Source organism: Glycine soja, chromosome 18 (genome assembly GCF_004193775.1).
Source record: "Glycine soja cultivar W05 chromosome 18, ASM419377v2, whole genome shotgun sequence".
Taxonomy (NCBI): domain Eukaryota; kingdom Viridiplantae; phylum Streptophyta; class Magnoliopsida; order Fabales; family Fabaceae; genus Glycine; species Glycine soja.
Genome location: NC_041019.1, coordinates 48,671,847 through 48,693,987, shown reverse-complemented (window position 1 = coordinate 48,693,987; position 22,141 = coordinate 48,671,847). Strand labels below are relative to the sequence as shown.

Genomic DNA, 22,141 nt, shown 5'->3' with positions numbered 1-22,141 from the left:
AGATGATTTTAAATATTTTACAATGGTTAATTATTAATTTTTAAATACTTTTTTTTGTAATTTATTAAAATGATTATTGAAAGATACAGTATAAGTGGTACATGCGTCTACCGAATATTAGTAATTGGGTTAAACAACCCACGTCCATTTTATAAATTGAAAGTAAAAGCCACCCTTATTTGACTATTAGTCATATAAACGTAAAGTGGTTGCTTAAACGTTTAAGTAAAACGCGCCCCACACAAAATCCTCTATAAATTCTCCTTTTCTCTGCACCCACGCGCCCCACACAAAATCCTCTATAAATTCTCCTTTTCTCTGCACCCACGCGCCCCACACAAAATCCTCTATAAATTCCCCATTTCTCTACGACCCACGCGCCCCACATATAATCCCCACATATAATCCATTTCCACGCATATAAATTCCCCATTTCTCTATGACCCACGCATATAAATTCCCCATTTCTCTATGACCCACGCATAATCCTCATTATACAACCCACGCGCCCCACACAAAATGCTCATTATAAATTCCCCATTTCTCCTCATAACCCTCATCATACATCTTCAGTTCTCTCATTTTCCCTTAACAAATTAAGCGTGAAGAAGCCTTCTGTTATCTCAGGATACAACAAACAAGCATGTCTGCCCTGAATTCCACTCATTTCACTTCATTGAGGTTATTATATACACTATATGCTCTTTCCCGTGCATTTCTCCTTTCTTTTATTATACAATCATTGTGTTTCGGTTTTCTGTCAAATTTTGCCTTATGTGTTTCTAGCAAAATACTAACTTTTATTTTCCCATAATGATTGTGCTTAATTAATTACTTAGGGACCAAGTGCTGAATGTATTCAAGGAATTGCAGGAGATCCTCATTAAATTCTTAACACTGTCCATTGCTTTGATTTCACTAACAAACACTGAGTCAGGGAAGCTTTTGTTTACAGAACAGCACAAGCTAATGATGTTTCTGATTTTAACCATTGTCTTATACTTCTTATTTGCTTCCACTGGGACAATACTTCAGATATATAAGGGAAACCTCCTTCCACTTGTAATTTGGGTCATGCTTATTGTGGGAGGTATTGTTTCAGTTCTGGCTTTGAGCTTCATTTCAGCCACCGTAGCTTGGATCACTTTGGCCATGTGGGTTGGAATATTCGCAGTGGTTGCCTACGACTATGGTGTTCCTCAAAGGATCATGAATTGGGTTAAGGGTCCATCAAGCTGAGCTAATTAAGGTTGTCGCCTCTCTAGAGAAAGCATCAAACTATGACACTATATCACAGAGTTTCTCAGTTATGTTGTTGTCCTTTGTGGTTGCTAGTTATTATGTTTTTTCTGTGTTATGTGTTATATGTTGTACTATACGTTTCTAGATTCTTGACTTGACTTAGGAAGAATCTGTTATGAATTTGTGAAAATATATCTTCTTTTTAATGATTAGAAGTTTTGTTTTCCTTTTATCTCTCCCTTTTTAATGACCAGTGGAGTTAATTAAGATTGCCAAAAAAAAATGATTTTAATGTAAGTAAATGGCCTGGATTATTTAGTTTAACTTGTGATAAAATTGATTTAAAAAATAATATTAGAAAGAATTATTTTTTAAAAAAGTATGTTAAAAATTAATTTATGTTTAGAAATGATATTTTAAAATTAAGTTTAAAAGTTAAATTGTATAATAGAATTATTTTTGAAGTATTAATATAGGTATACTTGACGGAACCAATGCCCATGATGCATAAATAAATTCACCTTGAAAAGCTCTTACTAAATTTATGATCAATTGATGATTATATTAACTCATGGTTAATAAGGAAGAAATAAAGCCTTTCATGCCACTTCTTCCTAGCCTGCTTAAGTCCTTAAAGGACTTGAACAACTTGCACACCTTTCTTGGTTATGAATAGTGAAGAACTTGTGAAACCACCGTATATATATCTTCATCGAGTTCTCTATGCAAGAATGCTTTGTTTACATTCAAGTCATGGATGAACCAAGTTTTCATATATGTTTGTAAGTATCAATCAACCATGTTCAATTAATAAATGGCAATTGATTGATTTAACTACTAATAACCAACTAAGAGAAACTAATTTACTGATAATTGTTATTTAACAAGTTAACATTTTTAAAAATAAACTATATAGTTCCATATTATTATTAGACAGTCGTATTCAATTAATGAGTTTCACATATAATATGACAGAAAAAGAAAATGGAACAAATATGATAAACAATTAATTATTAATTCATTCATCGATCAATGAATATTCACATATATGTGCTCTTTCATAGTTAGTTAAATGTGTTCAAGTAATGAATGACAATTGATTAATTTCTTAGTACTAATAACCAATTAACAGAAATCTAGTTATTTGATAACTTTTTTTAAACATAATTATTTGATACATGTTATTTAACAAGATTTCATTTTGTAAAATAAATGGAAATAATAAAAATATTTTTTTAAAAAAATTATCTTTGATGGGACTACTAATTAAAGGAAAAGAAAATATTGATTCATTCAATATGCAATCCACAAACATATATCAAAAAAGAAAAGAAAGACACTCAACTTTTCTATTTAATTTCTTGTAAAGGAAAAGAAAATATTGATTTATTCATCATTGTGGTGTAAAAAAATAACCCTAGTTACACAGAGCACCGTTTAGCTCTACAAGATTTACCTTCTTTTTTTGTTTAATTCCTAAAATCCCATCAATTCGCTTTTTAACCAATGGGGGTAAAAAAATTTGGAACTTTCCAACAGAAAGTATATTTTAAAAAATTACCCAAAACGGGATAAGTCGTAATAGGTGTTACGACTTATGAGATTAGAAGTCGTAATACCGGTTACGACTTTTTTATTTTTTTATTTTTTTAACTGAAGTTGTAAAAATATTTACGATTTCAGTGTAAATATAATTTTTTTACGACTTTAAAGTCGTATTTATTTTTAAAAAAAAAAACTAAAATCGTATTTTATTTTATGACTTTAAAGTTGTAAAACTGTTTTATTTATTTTTTAAATTTTTTTAAGGTATACAACCTCAAAGTTGTAACCTGATTTTTTTTTAAAAACGTTGTTTTACTATTTGTAGCCGTGCTTTTAATTTGTTAACCTATTTTTTTTTCACAAATTTGTTTTTTTTTTTAATTTAATAATGTTTATGATTTTATTTTTCTAAAATAAAAGAGTTAAAAAATATATTTAAATATGTAATAAATAATATTAAGTTGATTTTATTAGTATATTTTTGTGATTTTAATGTTTTATTATTTAAAACATATTATATATATTTTAAATATAGTTTACTTTAAATATTTTTTATTTAAAGTTTAAATAATCTATCAATAAAAATTAAAAATAACATAATTAATACATTAATATAAAATACACAATACAAATAAAAGAAAAACATAAAAATTACAAGTTATATTAGTCATGTACTTGTATGGATAGTTACTCTGATTATGTCCTTCAGTTCTATATAATGAGCATTTTTTACTATTATTTATTATATATTTAAATATACTAAATTCATTATATATTTAGCATATCAAATAAAATCACAAAAAATATACTAATAAAATCAACTTAATATTATTTATTATATATTTAAATATAATTTTTTAACTTTTTATTTTAAAAAAATAAAATTATAAACATTATTAAATTTAAAAAAACAAATTTACGAAGAAAAAAAAAGTAGGTTAACAAATTTAAAACACGACTGCAAATAGTAAAATAGCATTTAAAAAAAATGAAGTTACAACTTTGAAGTGGTATACCTTAAAAAATATTAAAAAAATAAAATAGGTTCACGATTTTATAGTCGTAAACAAAATAGGACTTTGATTTTTTTTTTTATAAAAAAATACAATTTTAAAGTCGTAAAAAAATTATTATATTTATACTAAAGTTATAAATATTTTTACGATTTCACTTAAAAAAATTAAAAAATCGTAACAATATTATAACTTATCTCATTTTGAGTAATTTTTTAAAATATACTTTCCAATTAGAAAATTTCAATTTCTTTTACCCCCAGTCTATAAAAAAGCCCCCATTCTTCTTCCCTCCTTCCTCGACACTGTCATCCCCAACCGCCTCACAGTTAGTGTTACTTCAAAATCCATCAATTTCCCAACTTTTCATATTGGGCTTCTTTGTTTATCGGTTTTTCATTGTCTTGCAAGACCCAATTGGATAAAGATTGGTTTTTTATTTTTGTTTTCCTCATTTTTTTGTCCCATTTCATTTGGGTGTTTCAGAGTTCACAAGGACTAAAGAGTTGTGCCACCATGTCGGACGATGAAAGGGAGGAGAAAGAGTTGGATCTCTCTTCTGCCGAAGTTGTCACCAAATACAAAATTTCTGTTGAGATTGTTAACAGTGTGTTCCTCTTCTGTGTTGGATTGCTATGTGCTGAATTGCTCCACCTTGGACTGATTCATAACGCTTACTCTTAATGTTTGTGGTCTCAAATTCTATCTGGGTTTTGGTTATTTCATACATTGGAAAAAAATTTTCTGGAACCTTGTTGAAGTTGACCTTTTTTTAATTTAGATATTTTGTTTTGCTAAGATTGGACTGGATTTTTTTTTTGTGTGTTTGTCTATGATTTTACAGAGGCCTTGAAGCTAGTTATTTCAGAATCTAAACCAAAGGCGAAGATTGTGGATATTTGTGAGAAAGGGGATTCATACATTAGAGAGTAAGCTTATAATATTCATAAATGAGGGAGCATTGTCTGTTCTTAACATATGTGTACATTCAATTGCTGGTTTGTGTCTTTTTTTAATATTTATGGATTAGCTTAATATTGAAAATGTAAGATTTTCAGAACATGAATTTGTGATGAAGGGGGTGGGGGAGAATGGAGTCGGTGGTTTATGCTATTATTCTGAAGATGATGTTTGTTTCCTTGGTTGGTTGCAGTGATATGGCATGTCATATATGTTAGAAAATAAAAAAAATAAAATAAATAAATACGAAGAAGATGCACAGTCTTAAATTAAATAACAAAATAAGAGTAACAAAATAAATTTAATTGATAACACATGAATAATGCATTATAACATATAATAAGCACAAGGAAAAAATAAATTAGGAGAAGAAAGATATAGTCTGGGTTGAAGCGCGTAAACGATATTCTTAGAGAGAAAACGTTCCGGTAGGAAAATTTGATTGCGCTTCTCTCCCAAAATACAACAATCCGTTGGTTCCAATTGTGTACAGCGAAAGAATCTCCGAACCTTATGTATATATATAAGTTTTTATAAGAGAAGAAATATAAAATTTTAGGGAGGTGTGTTGTTTCTAGAAAGGAAGATATATATATATATATATATATATATATATATATATAAACATTTATGCAACAACAGAATATGATTGTTGGAAAATATGACTGTTGGATAACAATTTAGAGGTATCAAAACAACCTTAACAAATTGTTGACTCATTAAAATAAAATCTTAAGAAAATCTAAAATAAATATTTTATTTTATAAAATACAATTAATATAAGTCATATATATTTATAAATTTTAAATTATAGCACAAATATTTACCAACATTCCCCCACATAATTTAAAATTTTAAAATATATTTTCTAAAAGATAATTAGTATAAAAACATAAGAGAAAGAGCATGGAATATTGTATTTCGGTATAAGGAATTTTCTGGGTTTGAGCCTTATACCTAGTGTTTATGAACTTCCACCTGAGAAAAATGTAGTGACTTGATTGTCTTGAACTACATATTCTTTAACCGGATTTTAGTACACAACCCCTATAAATATTGGCGTTCAATTAGGTTCTAATCAATGGTAGCGCGTTACACGGCCTTGCGCTTGTATCTTGTTTCGTGAGTGTAACTTAGAGATTAACCCATATCTCACAGTGGCGGCCCCACCACCACACTCACTAAGTAAATCCTCACAGAGTGAGCTGTAACCCCCACCCCTACAATAATTATCATCAGACTCATTAAGAGGTATTTTTCTTTTACCAAAAATACACATATATAAATACATCAACCTTAATATTGCCACAATTTATAATATACCTCGTCATAGAAATGAGAAATGGAACAGCTCTGCCAAATTTCATTTTGGTGTACTTTAGTCAATAAACAATTTCGTTGTTACCCGTTGAACTCCATTCATGGGATCACCAATCACACGGAGACGGATGTCCATTGTTGTAACTAAATAATGGGATTTAGTCCTATTCCCCTCGATGACTCAAGTACTTGTTGACGTGTCAACCTTTTTGTAAGCGAATCCGCAATATTATTTTCTGACCTGACAAAGTCAAGAGAAATGACACCATGAGAAATCAAATTTCTAATAAACTTATGTCTCACTCTTAAGTGTCTTCTTTTTTCATTAAATTTTTTGCTAGTCACTTTAGATATAGCAATTTGACTATCACAATGCATTGGAATTGGAGGTATACACTTATTCAACAATGACAAATCGCATAATACAATTTTAAGAAATTCAGCCTCATTAGTAGCAGTATTTAAAGCAACAAGTTTTGCTTTCATGTGAAATAATAATTTGCCTAGTAGATTTTCATGATATTGTACAACCAGCTAAAGCAAAGACATAACCACTTGTCAATTTTATTTCATCAAAATCAGAACTTCAATTTTGTATCACTAAATCCCTCAATTGCTTTTCAATCTACCAACTACATGTGCAATATCAGACAGACCTAGAGAAGTTTGTCAAATGCAACAAAGAATCGATACTTTGAGAATATTTATGTGAAGAAATTCTTTTACTCAATTATTTTTTTTTTTAACTTGATGGATGATTCATAAGGAGTAAAAACATGTTTCACATCAAAATAATTAAACTTCTTCAATAATTTTTCAACATAATAAGATTGGATAAAAACAATGCCATCATTTTTCTTTATAAGCTTGATACTCAAAATCACATTTACACGACCAAGGTCTTTCATATCAAAATCTCTAGACAATAAAAACTTCACATCATTTATGAAATGCATATTACTACCAAATATCAATATGTCATCCAGATACAAACATAAAATGACACATCCATTATCATAAAAAATTTTCACATACACACATTTATCACTATCATTAATTTGAAAACCATACAAAAGAATAACTTGATCAAACTTGTGTGTCATTGCTTTGGAGCTTGTTTCAAACCATATAAAGATTTAACGATTTATTTTTTTAAGGAAAAATATTTTCAAAGAAAGTGACATCTCTAGATTGCATAATAATAACATTAGAAATTTCAGACATTTCTGAATTAACAACTAAAAATCTATAAGTAGTATTATATAAAGAATATCCAACAAAAATATAATTAACATTTTTTTTCAACTTTCCTTTTCTTATTAATAGGGATGTTTAACCTTTACTAGACACCCCCACACTTTAAGATATTTCAGATTTGGTTCTCTTTTTTTTTCATAGCTCATAAAGGATTTTTTTTTTAATTTTTTATAAAGTACTCTATTAAGAATACAACATGCAGAATATAAAGTTTCACCAAAGTGTTTATTTTATTGTTCTCGTGTGTTATATTTTCACAGACTTATCTTTTATCAATGAGTTATATATAAAGAGACAATCAGTCAACATGTAGCAACAAAATAGTTGCAGTAATAATAATAACGTTAAACAATAGAAATTAAAAAATCAAATAACAAATGTCCTGATTTTAAAGACTTGTATTCACAGGATCATTTGATCAAGTAAAAGATAACTTCCTAAGGCAAGAATGAAAGTAGTGAAATGTTTTTAGTTTTTCACATTAACTAATTCTAAAAACATTTTATCTTTAAAACCATCATTAATAAATAAAATATATTTTAATAATAAATTTCAAATTATAAGAAAATATTTTTCAACAATCTCTCACTACTTTAAAATTTAAGGAAATGAAATAATATAATAAAACATTTTTAATAAAGCATAATGCCTTGTGTCTTCATCCATTAATTTTTCAAACTTACTAAAAGGGGAGTCAATCATATTCATGACAGATATTTTGTTAAAACAAGATGCTACTGCAGAAAAGACTATGCCAGAAGAAAGTAGATAAAATTTTCTCTCTAAGACTGTTAGAAAATAAAATAAAAATGAAAGAAAATAAATACGAAGAAGATGCACAGTCTTGAATTAAATAACAAAATAACAGTAGCAAAATAAATTTAATTGACAACACATGAATAATGCATTATAACATACAATAAGCACAAGGAAAAAATAAATTAGGGGAAGAAAGATATATATAGCCTGGGTTGAAGCGCCTAAACGCTATCCTTAGATAGAAAACACCCCACTGCACTGGTAGGAAAATTTGATTGCGCTCCTCTCCCAAAATACGACAACCTGTTGGTTCTGATCGTGTACAGTGAAAGAATCCCCGAACCTTATGAGCAACCATGCTCTTACTCTCAAGAAATAAGTTTTTATAAGAGAAGAAATATAAAATTTTAGGAAGGAAGGAATGAGACTGTAACTTTGTCGGTGTGCTGTTTCTAGAGAAGGAGAAAGATATATATATATATATATATATATATATATATATATATAAACATTTATGTGCAACAACAAATATGGGAGAATATGACCATTGGATAACAACTTAGAGGTATCAAAACAACCTTAACAAATTGTTGACTCATTAAAATAAAATCTTAAGATAATCTAAAATAAATATTTTATTTTATAAAATACAATTAATATAAGTCATATATATTTATAAATTTTAAATTATAGCACAAATATTTATCAACATATGGATTCATCGCTGGGGTAGCTCACACCCGTGTTCTTCAGGAAGATCCTGTTGCTGAGGTAGCCTTGAGGCTTGTCAGGCTGGGAAAGAAGGTTATCAATTGTATCGATTGTTTTTTACTGTATCTGCATTTATATAACACAAGTTGATTTGGATTTTACTACATGTTGCCTTTCTTGATTTGTTTCTTTGGTTAATAGGTGTTAAGGTCATACACTATTATAAGCAATTCAGCTTAGTAAAATCGGAGAGAAATTAGGTTGCTTCATGTGTATCGTTTTCTTTGCCTAAACACATGCCTTGTGGATTTTGATCTCTAAATGATGAAAACTATCATGGGCTACGGATAAACTCCGATGAAGCTTTATTGTCATAGTTACACTGATAGAGTTCATTCATGTTTCTTCTTGTGTTGTCTATCACATTGCTCTTTTTTGGAACTCCTCTTGTCTATAGTGTGTATTTCTTTCCTTATGCTATATGTTTTGTTCTTTTGAAATTACTTGGTTCTCAGTTCAAGTGATTTTTTATCTACATGATGAATGCTGTCATGCATTTGCATCAAAAACTTAATTTGTTTTCTGTTCTGATTGAAATTGTTGTAACAAAAAATCAGCTGGATATGTCTGTTTTCTTTTGAGTCTTCCACTTTCTCCTAAAACTATCTTAATTTGGTTTATAATACTGTATATTGTAAATTTGATAAGCTGATCTCTGTATGATGAAGACATTATTGGCTATGGATAAACTCCAATTAAGCTTGTTTCTGTCATAGTTACACTGACAGAGATTTGTTGGTTTTGTATTCCATCCTGTTATTTATTTTATCTGTATGATAAACGCTATCATGCATTGTCATCAAGCACTTGTTATTTTTTATTCAGATAAAATTTTAGAAAAAATCTTGACATGATCTCTTGTTTCTTTTCATATTCCCTCCTCTTAGGTGCAAAACCTACCAAATTTGTAAACATATACCTATATTAATACTTCGAAAATAGTTCTATTATACATAAATAATTCTTCAAAAATAGTTTTATTATGCAATTTAAATAAAATAATTCTTTTAAGATTAATTTTAAAATATCATTTCTAAACATAAATTAATTTTTTAACATACTTTTTTTAAAATAATTCTTTTTAATATTATTTTTTAAACCAATTTTATCACAAGTTAAACTAAATAATTCATTTACTTAATTACATCAAAATCATTCTTTTTTGGCATTCTTAATTAACTCCATTAGTCATAAAAAGGGAGAGATAAACAAAACTTTCCTAATCATTGCAAAGGATATATTTTCACAAATCCAACAACTGATTCTTCCTAAGTCAAGAATCTAGAAAAGTATAAATCGACAAGAAAAATATAAAGAGGGCGAATCAGACACAATAGCATTGAGAATAAAAGGAGGAATGAAAGAAAAAAAAAATCTGGAGGAACCCATCAATGGTGAAACCAAATTAAACGTGGACAAAATATTCGCAACCTGATTTACTTCACGATAGACATGGTTCTACGAAAATAGACCATCATCATTGACGAACGACTTTATAACTGAGATCAACATGCAGTAGCAAGAATGAGTTGATGCAAGCCCAACCACAATAAAATGTCTCTTCTAAAATATCTTTATTTATTTGACAATATATTTAATAAAATATAAATTAAAATAATTGTATAATTATATATATAATAATAATCTTTGAAAATTAATGGAATATATTATACTGAAGTGGATAGCATGGTCCCACATTTCATAAAATATATTGGTAAATGGGTTAAAACATTGGGAGAAAAAGGAGAGAAAGAAAGGATTAATGGTTTTGACTATTTTTACATGATTTTGTATAAAAAAGTTAAGTATATTAATTTGAATAAAGTTGCTGGACTCCAATATGCACTTTTACTATTAAAAATATATTAGTTCTGATATTTCACGCATGTGTGTTAGTACATTAAAAGTTAAAATGTAAATTTGTTATTCCTATAATTTTGAATTTTGAATTTTATTTTATTTTTATTTTTAAATTAAGATATTGATAAAAGTTAAACTCATCATCTTTTTATTTAAAAATAAGATAATAAATTACTAAAATACTTGTTTTGTTTAATTAACTTTATAAATATTAGTTTATACGTATCATTAGTCGAGTTATTAATTTTTTCAAATTATAAAAAATGATAACATATAAATCTTTTTAATTTTATTTTATACCATTTTATACATTATATTTTAAATAGTTTACATATATTTTTTTATTTTTACCAATTTATAATTAAATTTCATAAATTAATAGATAAATTACTTACATAAATTATTTTTAAAATTGATTTTAATATACAAATTATTTTTTCTATAATTATAAAAATCAATATAATTACATCAATTAATATGCAAATTATAAAACTAGGTAAATTTATTTTAAAATGTAAATTATTTTTATTCTAATTATATAAATTAACAAAATTATAATATTAAGTATTTTAGGAAACTTACATGTTAATATTTTTTTAATTATGAAAAACTATTTATTAAATAAGTTTTTAATACCAATTATATAAATCAAGACAATTACATAAGTTAATATGTAAATTATTTATATAAATTATTTAATTTAATTTTTTATATATAAATAATACCATTTTTTTTTAATTATAAAAGTTATAAATTTTTATTTTTTTAGATTATTTAAATGTTATTTTAAATTTACATAATTTCTATAAATTACATAAAATAGTTTTTTTAAAATAATCTATGTATTTGTTTATGTAATTTTTTAAAAATTATAATAAAATAAAACCAAATTTTATATATACTAATTTATATTAAATAAAATTTTGTAATAAAAAAATATATTTAAAATTAAATATTAAATATATTATTTTAATTTATAGATTTTTATAATTCTAAAAAAAATTAATAACTTTTGACTAAAGATACATATAAACTAGTGTTTATAAAATTAACAAAACAAAACTAGTGTCTTATAGAACGTTTGATAGGAGATAAACTTTATCGTATTTGGAAAACAGAGATTTCTAAGGAAGTCGATTTCTAACAATCATGATTCTTAAGAAAGTTAATTCCTAACAATCATGATTCCTAAAAATGTGTAAAATGCGTTTGATTAGTCTTGATATGTTTTTTATTAATTAAAGATTAAACTAAAAATTTCTCTCCAATCGAGTAAGTTGGATTCTTGCCCCCATCTTGAAAATGTTTTTGCAGGAATGTTAGTTAAAATTGATTATCGGAAATCATGGTTAGTTGTCAATCTTTTTTTATTAATTGCATGTCAAACATTAAAATCATAGTTTCACACTTTAAGATTCAACGAAAAGTAAAAAATTTTGGAGCACCAAACATTCCCTTAGTGTTTTTTTATTGTTTTGTTTTTAAATAAAAAGTCATAATTTCAACTCTTAATAATTTTTTCCTTTATTTTACTCCTTGTTATATAAGTGTTATGTCAATAACCTATATAAATAATAAATATGAAAAATAAATGTCTTGTTTACAAAATAGAAGAACCAAAATAGTGAATTCAAATTATAGAAAAATTAAAATTATAATTCAACCTGCATTACATCATACAAAAAAATGTTATTTAATAACTATAAATTATTTTAGATATGAAATTTAGGATTTGTTAGTAACTGAGTGATAATTAAAAAATTATAATATGACTTTTTTTTTATATTATTAGGATAATACATCAGATATATTAATAGTTTAATTTTTCTTAAATAATTAAAAGTTTTACATTTTGAGATTAAATTTTGCATAAAAGTTATTTGTTTTATTTTGATGTTTTAACTTTAGAATTTGAGTCATTTTTGTCATTTAATTTTTTAAATTTGGATTGTTTTGGTCTTTAGCTTACTAGCCATTTAAAATCACCATAAAGTACATTTTATAATAATAAATTGATTTTTTTAATAGATAAAAAATCAAATTTAATTTAAACAAAAAGATAAGATAAGTAATTAAAATTATAATTTACTCAATTTATCTTCTAGTTTCATGATAAAAGTCAGTGACGGGCATGCACCGTTGAATTTCAGGTCTCAAGCAACGTGAGAAAAAAAAAGTGCTTAGGCAAACCAGGATGGGATGCAAATCTAAGCAGACGCAAGAGAACATGAGACCATCAGTAAACTTACGATGGAAATTCTCTTATACGTTTCAAGTGCATGTGCAAGTCATTTCAATCCTTCATATCCAATACAACCTTCGTGAAAATGCACCTTCAAAGATCATCCAAAAGTCCCAGCAAGACCCTCTGAATATGACTCTTAAGTCTGAATCTAAATCATGTCTTTCTAACCTGACTTCTCTGTTGTCCAATGATATCATTTTGAAGAGTAACACACAGCTTCAAAAGGAACAGCAGAAAAGTCAATCTCGTGTCTTTGTCTTTACCTGTCATGTCTAATATTTGTCGGAGAACCTATTATCCTTCCTTGGTTGACCATGAGCTTAGCCTCGGATCGTGAAGCTTATCCAGGGGATGTTTTTTATTTACATTCACGTGTTTTAGAAAAAGCCGCTAAATGAAGTTCTCAGTTAGGTGAAGGAAGTGTTGAATGACAGTTTGGGGTTTCTCGGAGCTTACAATGGGTGAGTCTGCTTGATGGCTGGATTTGACATCAAATTGGATCAATATCACGAATAAAAATATCTGAGTTATCTAATCGATTATAAAGCAAACGTGTTGTGGAAAAACGTTTGAAGACACGGACTGTGTTTTAGTCCATCCTGAGTGCAGTTGTTACAGTTGTTGTTTTGCTATCAGGTATGGGTTTGGCTATGATAATCTAAGTGACACTTACAAATGAAGATGAACTCCACTCTAATAGTTCACGTATTGGGGTTTTGAAGGATTGCTTGAGTCTTTTTCATCACAATCACAAGACAAATCATCCAATCATATGGCAAATGAAGGAGTTTCGGAATCAACAATCTTGGACTCTCTTGTTTAACATTGAAATGATTGCAGGGTACCTATTCAAAACAAAACAAAAATCCATCAATTCATGCTTAGACATGATGAAAATTGAAAAGCAGAATTCATAGTGTAGCAATTGAAAGAAACATGCAACTATGGGAATCAGAGTGGTTAAGTTTCATTGGATGCATTGCAAGAAAGAAGCAGATAGTTTCGCGGTTGAACCATCCATGCAAATCTCATGAACAATGCTGAATAGACGCACATCGCTTCAGAACCAACACAAAGACAAGACATGATGAATACCTAGTGTATACTATTGCTAAGAACATTCCAAGTTCCCTTGAGAACAGATACATATTTTCAACCTGCTGTCATGTTGCCAGAGATCATTTTGGGAGGTTTTTTCATCATGTCCATCAAACCCTGAAAGCAAACACATGACACAATTTAATCATATGAGAGCAGAATGCTAGCATGTATCATATCCAAATTAATGCTTAAAGAACTATATATTATAAGAGGGAATAAAAGGAATGTAACTTACAGCAGCAACAAATCCCCAATTGGCAATAGGTCCCCAAAAATGTGTTGTTTTTGGACCAACTGGGTTGTTCAAGAATGCTTGGAAATTGGAAGCCATGTGTTGATAGTACGGCTTAAGCAGTTCTGATTTTCAACATAAAACACAAGTTAAATGATTGGATATTTCTCTAATATTCATTATATTGTTGGGAGAATTATTTTGTTTTGAGAAAATAGCATATGTACTTGTTTGCCGAGAATCACTGTTGCTGAATCACAAATAATAAATTTATTGATTTTGATAATTATCTTAAAAGTTATAGTAAAGAAGATTTTTAATTGGTTGATACTATAAAAACTTTTACACTAATAATGCGTTCCTATTAAACTTCCTTTTTTTTTATACCTATTTTAGAAAACTTCAAATAATGTTATACAATCAAAAAGCAAACAGTTCTGGTATGAGGGCAAGGGGAAGCATAGACAATGATATATCATTTTAATGATCCTTTACCAGAATAGAAGTAATCATGACTTGAAATTCCAGTTAATAATTCATCTTCAGAGCATTTTTTTTTTTTTTTACTTTTAAAAAAATTAAAGCTCGTGCTCATCTGTGATTTGTCACTGGATTCAAGCAATTCTCAGTAACAGTAATGCCCATACAAATTTAAAATGACGCACGTAATGATGCAAATTAAACATACTTAAGTCAGATCAAAGGTGTTATACATAACCAAAAAAATATTATATCTATAAAGTTCATGCATGCATATACAGTGATAAACGGGCATTTTTCATATCAATCTCGTAGCCTCACTAATTGACCGAGCATGATAGTCAAACTTTTAATAACAGCCAAAAAACAAAGAACTTCTCCAGATACAACCGTTTAACTTCATCCAAATTGCACAGTGGTTACACACACAACACAAACTTCTGCGACTGTATGTAACAACAATCGCATGTCACGCATTCACATTATTTTTTTGACATGTCACAAATTAGGAACATATTCTTTTGAGCCATGAAAAAAAAAACTGATAAAGATAAATAAATAAAAAGAAGCCTCAAAATCAACCTGTCCCGTTTATACGTGTGAGAATAATTTATTTGGCGGAAGAATTTATATTCAATTCTCACGTGTGCATGTAAAATTTTACACAATTTTTTTGGACTAATGACTATCATTACAGGATTAATTTTTAGTTCACCGGATTAGAAAGCAGACGTGAACCATAATACAAGGACAAAAAAAAACAATAGAAACAAACATAGACCTTGTCAACGAAATTAAATGTCACAGCAAATGGTATAGGATTGCACATTTATTTGTAACAATTACTCTCTTAATTAGGATAATTAGCTTTAATTGCATATGTGGCAGTTTAGCTATTTATTGGGCTGAAAATCAGGATACTTAGCTGTAATTGTGTATATGGCAGTTTAGCTATTTATTGGGCTGAAAATCAGGTCGACAGATTGTAATTAAAGTGTATTTATATGAGAAATCTCCATGAGGAGCAGCAGTTTTTGGCCTAACCTTTTCTGAGTTTAACATGGTATCAGCCTAGGTTTCGATCCAAGACCCTAGTCTGCACTTCTTTCCTTGTTCTTTCAGCCTCGTCCAAGTTCCAGTTCTCTCCAAGTCCTTGTTTTTTTCTGTTTCTTGGTCATTTCTTTCCCAGTTCAGATTACCATCCCTTGTTCCATGTCTACCGAAAAGTATGATGTTCTCTTGGTTCGTCTTAATGGCAAAAACTACTCAGCTTGGGCATTCCAATTCCAGATCTTTGTCACAGGAAAAGACTTATGGGTCATGTTGACGGCAGCTCTCCCGTCCCTGACAAAGACACAACTAAGGTTGAACACGCCAAATGGACAGTCAAAGATGCTCAAGTCATGGCCTGGATCCTAGGCTCTGTCGATCCCAACATTGTCCTGAATCTTCGGCCTTACAAGACAGCAGCCACAATGTGGAATTACTTGAAGAAAGTTTATAGTCAGAACAATGAAGCTCGAAGGTTTCAGCTTGAACACGACATCGCTACCTTTAAACAGGATAGTCTCTCCATCTCTGATTTTTACTCTCAATTCATGAATCTTTGGGCTAAATACACTGATATAGTTTATGCGAACTTGCCTTCTGAAGGCCTTAATTTAGTCCAAACAATTCATGAAACTACTAAACGCGATCAATTTCTTATGAAATTGAGATCTGATTTTGAAGGTATTCGGTCCAACCTTATGCATAGAAATCCTGTACCATCACTGGATGCATGTTTTAATGCTCTGTTGCGTGAAGAACAACGCCTCCTTACACAGTCCATCATTGAAGATCACAAATCCGCTATTGTTCCAGTGGCATATGTGGCCCGAGGAAAACCCAAAAGCCATGACATGCGTACTGTTCAATGTTTCTGTTGCAAGCAATTTGGACATTATGCTTCTAACTGTCCGAACAAATTCTGCAACTACTGCAAAAAGGATGGACATATTATTAAAGAATGCCCCATAAGGCCACCCAAGCGAAATGTCACAGCTTTTACAGCCTCAGTTGATTCATCTGTTCCTAATAATTCAGTAAATCCAGCACCTGTTCAGCAACAAGCTCCTGATCTTGCTCTGACTATGACCCCTGAAATGGTTCAACAAATGATCATTTCAACATTCTCTGCTGTAGGATTCTCAGGTAAATCCTCTTCCCCTTGGTATTTTGATTCGGGGGCTTCCAACCACATGACCAACAATGCTCAATTTCTTACTAATATAAAAAAATATCTTGGAGACCTCAAGATACACACCGCTGATGGAAATCCTTTGCCTATCACAGCCACTGGTGATATTTCTCCATCTCTAACCAATGTTTTTGTTTCTCCTGGTCTCACTAGTAATCTCATTTCAATTGGTCAATTAGTTGACAATGATTGTCAAGTACAATTCTCACAGTCTGGTTGTCTTGTGCAGGATCAACACTCTGGGAAGATAATCGCGAAAGGGCCTAAAGTTGGACGCCTTTTCCCAATCCAATTCTCATTGCCTTCCAGTCTTTCTTTGCCTTTAGTTTCTTGTAATTCTGCTATTGTTGATTACCAAGTGTGGCATAAGCGTCTTGGACATCCAAACGCAAATGTACTTCATGACTTGCTCAAATCTAATTATCTTGGAAATAAACACAATTCATCTCTCAATGCTGTTCACTTTGATTGTATTCCTTGTAAACTTGGTAAAAGTAAAATTCTGCCTTTTTCAACACATCAATCTAATGTAACACAACCTTTTGAAATCATCCACAATGATGTTTGGGGGGTGGCACCGGTTATATCTCATGCTCATTATAAATATTTCATAACTTTTATTGATGATTATAGTCGTTTCACTTGGGTCTATTTTCTGCGATCAAAAGATGAAGTCTTTTCCACTTTCAAATTTTTCCATGCTTTTGTTCAGATCCAATTTTCGTCAAAAATAAAAATCTTTCGCTATGATAATGGGGGAGAATACATGTCACACTCATTTCAGGACTTCTTGCAATCCAATGGCATTGTATCCCAAAGGTCATGCCCCTCAACTCCACAACAAAATGGGGTAGCGGAAAGAAAAAATCGCCATTTGCTTGATGTTGTCCGCACCCTTTTGCTGGAGTCTCATGTGCCATCACGTTTTTGGTGTGAAGCCCTTTCCACTGCAGTTCATCTTATCAACCGATTGCCATCTCCATCAATAGGTAATGAATCCCCTTTCAATCGGTTATATGGTCATCCACCCAATTACTCAAATCTTCGTATCTTTGGTTGTGTGTGTTATGTCCATCTTCCTCCAAGAGAACGCACCAAGCTCACTGCACAATCTGTTGAATGTGCCTTTCTTGGATATTCTCCTCATCAAAAGGGCTTTCTATGTTATGATCCTACCATCCGTAGGATTCGAGTATCTAGAAATGTCATTTTCCAAGAAAATGTATACTTTTTTGCATCACATCCTGACCTTACCTCTCCTCCAATTTCTATTTTGCCATTGTTTTCTAACTCTCATGCAGGAGAACCATCTCCTAAACCTCTCTTGACCTACAGCAGATGCAGCACTGCAAACCAAAATCAACAGACAGAACCTCAAGAGCCCCCTCGAGATAATTCTTTGGCTGCTGATCCAGTAGAAGAACCAGAACCAGCTCCTCCAAGATGTAGCTCACGCATTATTAAGCCCCCAGACAGGTATATCCATTCCATGACAGCCTCATTATCCTCTATTCCTATCCCTTCCTCTTATAGTCAGGCCATAAAGAATGCTTGTTGGCAGAAAGCTATTGAAACTGAACTTCTAGCATTGGAAGAAAATCAAACATGGGATATAGTCCCGTGTCCCACATCTGTTAAGCCTTTAAGTAGCAAGTTTGTGTTCTCTATAAAGTTGTGTTCGGATGGATCCATAGATCGTTACAAAGCTCGTTTAGTTGTGCTTGGAAATAAGCAACAATATGGACTGGACTATGATGAGACTTTTGCACCGGTCGCCAAGATGACAACTGTGCACACTATTCTTGCTCTTGCTGCCTCACAATCTTGGCCACTACATCAAATGGATGTCAAAAACGCATTCCTTCACGGTGACCTTAAGGAGGAAGTTTACATCAAGCTTCTTAATGGTATGCCTACCCCTTCACCTAATATTGTTTGCAAACTGAAACGCTCTTTATATGGATTAAAACAGGCGCCAAGAGTATGGTTTGAAAAGTTTCACTCGACACTACTTGTTTTTGAATTCACTCAAAGTCAGTATGATCCCTCTCTTTTCCTACAAAGGACTCCTAAAGGCATCGTGGTGCTTCTTGTTTATGTGGATGACATTGTGGTCACTGGTTCAGATCAAGATGATGTTTCTAGAATAAAAAATCAGTTGCATTCAACCTTTCAGATGAAAGACTTAGGCCATCTCACTTATTTCTTGGGTTTAGAGGTGCATTATCATCACCAAGGCATTTCTCTATGTCAACACAAGTATATTCAAGACTTGGTTCAACTAGCTGGACTCCCAAATGCCACCCCTGTTGGCACTCCCATGGAAGTTAATGTTAAATATCGGAGAGATGAAGGTGAACTTCTTGATGATCCCACTCACTATCGCAAGCTCGTGGGAAGTCTCATCTATCTAACTATCACTCGCCCAAATATTTCTTTTGTTGTCCACACCATGAGTAAGTTCATGCAATCTCCGAGGCATTTGCATCTTTCAGCAGTAAAACAAATCATTAGATACCTCCTTGGCACCCCAAAACATGGTTTGTTTTTTCCTGCTAATTCCCCCATACAACTCCAAGCATACAATGATGTTGATTGGGCTGGTTGTCCAGACACAAGAAAATCTACTACTGGATGGTGTATGTTCCTAGGGAATGCTCCTATTTCATGGAAATGTAAGAAACAAGATTCAGTTTGAAAGTCCTCCACTGAAGCAGAATATCGCGTGATGTCTGTCGCTTGTTTTGAAATAATATGGCTGCGTGGTCTCCTCACAGAGCTTGGATTCTCTCAAGCACAACCAACTTCGTTGCATGCTGACAACACCAGTGCCATACAGATTGCAGCAAATCCAGTTTACCATGAACGGACTAAACATATTGAGGTTGACTGTCACTCTATTCGCGATGCCTATGATCGAAGAGTCATCAGTCTACCACACATCTCAACTTCCATTCAAATAGCTGACATTTTCACTAAAACATTAACACGTCAGCGACATAATTTTCTACTTAGCAAATTGATGTTGGTCGATTTCCGGGCATCAATTTGAGGGGGGATGTCAACAGAATTAAATGTCACAGCACAGAATTAAATGTCACAGCAAATTGTATGGGATTGCACATTTATTTGTAACAATTACTCTCTTAATTAGGATAATTAGCTATAATTGTATATATGGCAGTTTAGTTATTTATTGGGCTGAAAATCAAGATAATTAGTTGTAATTGCGTATATGGCAGTTTAGCTATTTATTGAGCTGAAAATCAGCTTGACAGATTGTAATTAAAGTGTATTTATATGAGAAATCTCCATGAGGAGCAACAGTTTTTGGCCTAACCTTTTCTGAGTTTAACAGACCCACACCTATTGAGTTGATGAAAAGAATTATGTGATATAACAAGAACATGGAGAACAGGGACTTCACCTTATGGTTAAGCTTGGAACTAGAGAGAATGAGAAAGGAAAGAGAAAAAGAGAAAAGTTGTAGACATTAATAATTAAATAATATAATATATCCTATTATAATGAAATTTATAACCTAATAACTCAAATTAATCATAAGTATTTCTCAAAAAAAAGCATGGAATAAGTATTTCCATAAAAAAAATTATGGAAATCAAATTTGAACCTGAATTCTCATTAAACCTGAAAAGAGACATGTGGTTTAGAAGAAAACAAAAACATACACACACACATTTTACTTGTATGGGTTAGAAGACTTTACTCCGTACAAAGGATGGATCCGCTGTTCAAGTTTCATAAAAGATGTAATTGATTTGTACTGATTCTACAAAACACCTTGGAGGACAAGTTTCTCCGAGTATGATTAACATATGGTTGGAATTTTCCATGCATGCAAGGTTGACTTGTCACACATATTTATTTACGTGTGTAAATATAATTAATTCTTTTATAAGTGAAAAAAGTAAATAAATGTAATTGTACATAGTTATTAATTTGTGCTTCTGATATTATTGGTTAATAGTACTATTACATAATTATTTAAATGTCTAAAGAGATAATTAACTTTGCATTACAAATATCTAAAAGTAAATGAATGTCTGTATATAATTATCAATCTTGTGACATTAATAGTAAAATCTCTTACAAGTAACGGTAGTATCATGAAGATATTAAATTAATATTATCTAATATTAGTTATTAACTAGACATTTTTTATTTTTAGTCCTCATATTTGACTTTACCTTGTGTCTTCCCTTGTGTGGTTTGGTGGGATAGAGGTGAGATGGTGCCGATACTATTTGGTAAGATGGTGAAGGTAATTAGGGATCATAAAATATATCCAGATCTTATAAGTATTGATAAAAATATTTATAAGATGGATAATTATATGTAATATTGGAATTAGGTATGGGATAGGCATATATCCATACATTTGCTTTTGTGTGTGTGTGTTATATACCAATTATTTAAGAATGAACTTTTATTATATTTGTAATAATTATTTTAATTAATTTTTTATTTATTATTATTAACTTTTTACATAAATAAAATTCAAATCACATATCTAATACAGTATATAGATATCTAGTGGATATAAAAATAAAGTCTAAAATTAATTGCTACCCACATGCATATGTATTATTTGTGAACACAAAAATAAAGACAGATGCTATAAGACCCTATCTAAACCTTACACATTATCATATGTGAAGAAAGTTGGACGAGAAAAACTAGGAACAAAGTTGTTGGCATTTTGAATTTTTATTTATGTATAGTACCATTTTAATCTCAACCGTCAATACTAATTTTTCATTAAATAAATTGTAAAAACAAATATTGGATACACAGATATGCACCTTATCTAATTCGGTGCATGGTTGAACGCGTCATTCATTCATTCATTCATTTTCCAACCGTAGGATCCAATTCCTTCGTAAACTGATATCATGTATATGGTGGGTTTTTGGCTAAAATGATGTACGTACATGCATCACGAGGATTTGTTTTTAAAAATTTAAACCATTTTATAAAAGACTACTGCTAATTTATTAATATTTTTTCTCAATCAATTAAAATTGTTGACTGCGCTATGTTTTACACAAATATTTGAAAATAATGCTATTAATTATATTTTAATAAATTTGAATCAA

At 30.2% G+C, this 22,141-nt stretch overlaps 2 protein-coding genes across 2 annotated transcripts; one reads left to right on the top strand and one right to left on the bottom strand.

Annotated features, from left to right (window-relative positions):
- The first annotated feature begins 358 nt into the window (after window positions 1–358).
- LOC114396034 lies at window positions 359–1,474 on the top strand. The gene is made up of 2 exons (XM_028357929.1): window positions 359–681; window positions 840–1,474. The coding sequence occupies exons 1-2, from the start codon at window positions 644–646 to the stop codon at window positions 1,237–1,239; spliced, it is 438 nt and encodes a 145-aa protein (XP_028213730.1). The 5' UTR covers window positions 359–643; the 3' UTR covers window positions 1,240–1,474.
- A 12,458-nt stretch (window positions 1,475–13,932) lies between these two features.
- Window positions 13,933–14,404, bottom strand: LOC114395750 (mitochondrial pyruvate carrier 1-like). Its single transcript, XM_028357595.1, has 3 exons — window positions 14,309–14,404; window positions 14,130–14,187; window positions 13,933–14,030 (listed from the first exon to the last, which is right to left on the bottom strand). Exons 1-3 carry the CDS (start codon window positions 14,402–14,404, stop codon window positions 13,933–13,935), a joined length of 252 nt encoding a protein of 83 aa, XP_028213396.1.
- Window positions 14,405–22,141: the final 7,737 nt, after the last annotated feature.

Bases quoted from the DNA above. Each gene is read 5' to 3' on its own strand.
- LOC114396034 (XM_028357929.1), top strand. From the start codon at position 644: ATGTCTGCCCTGAATTCCACTCATTTCACTTCATTGAG. The intron at 682-839 runs GTTATTATATAC...TTAATTACTTAG, and splicing joins ACTCATTTCACTTCATTGAG to GGACCAAGTGCTGAATGTAT.
- LOC114395750 (XM_028357595.1), bottom strand. From the start codon at position 14,404: ATGGCTTCCAATTTCCAAGCATTCTTGAACAACCCAGTTGGTCCAAAA. The intron at 14,188-14,308 runs GTAAGTTACATT...GTTTGCTTTCAG, and splicing joins ATTGGGGATTTGTTGCTGCT to GGTTTGATGGACATGATGAA. The intron at 14,031-14,129 runs GTTGAAAATATG...TTGGTTCTGAAG, and splicing joins CTCTGGCAACATGACAGCAG to CGATGTGCGTCTATTCAGCA.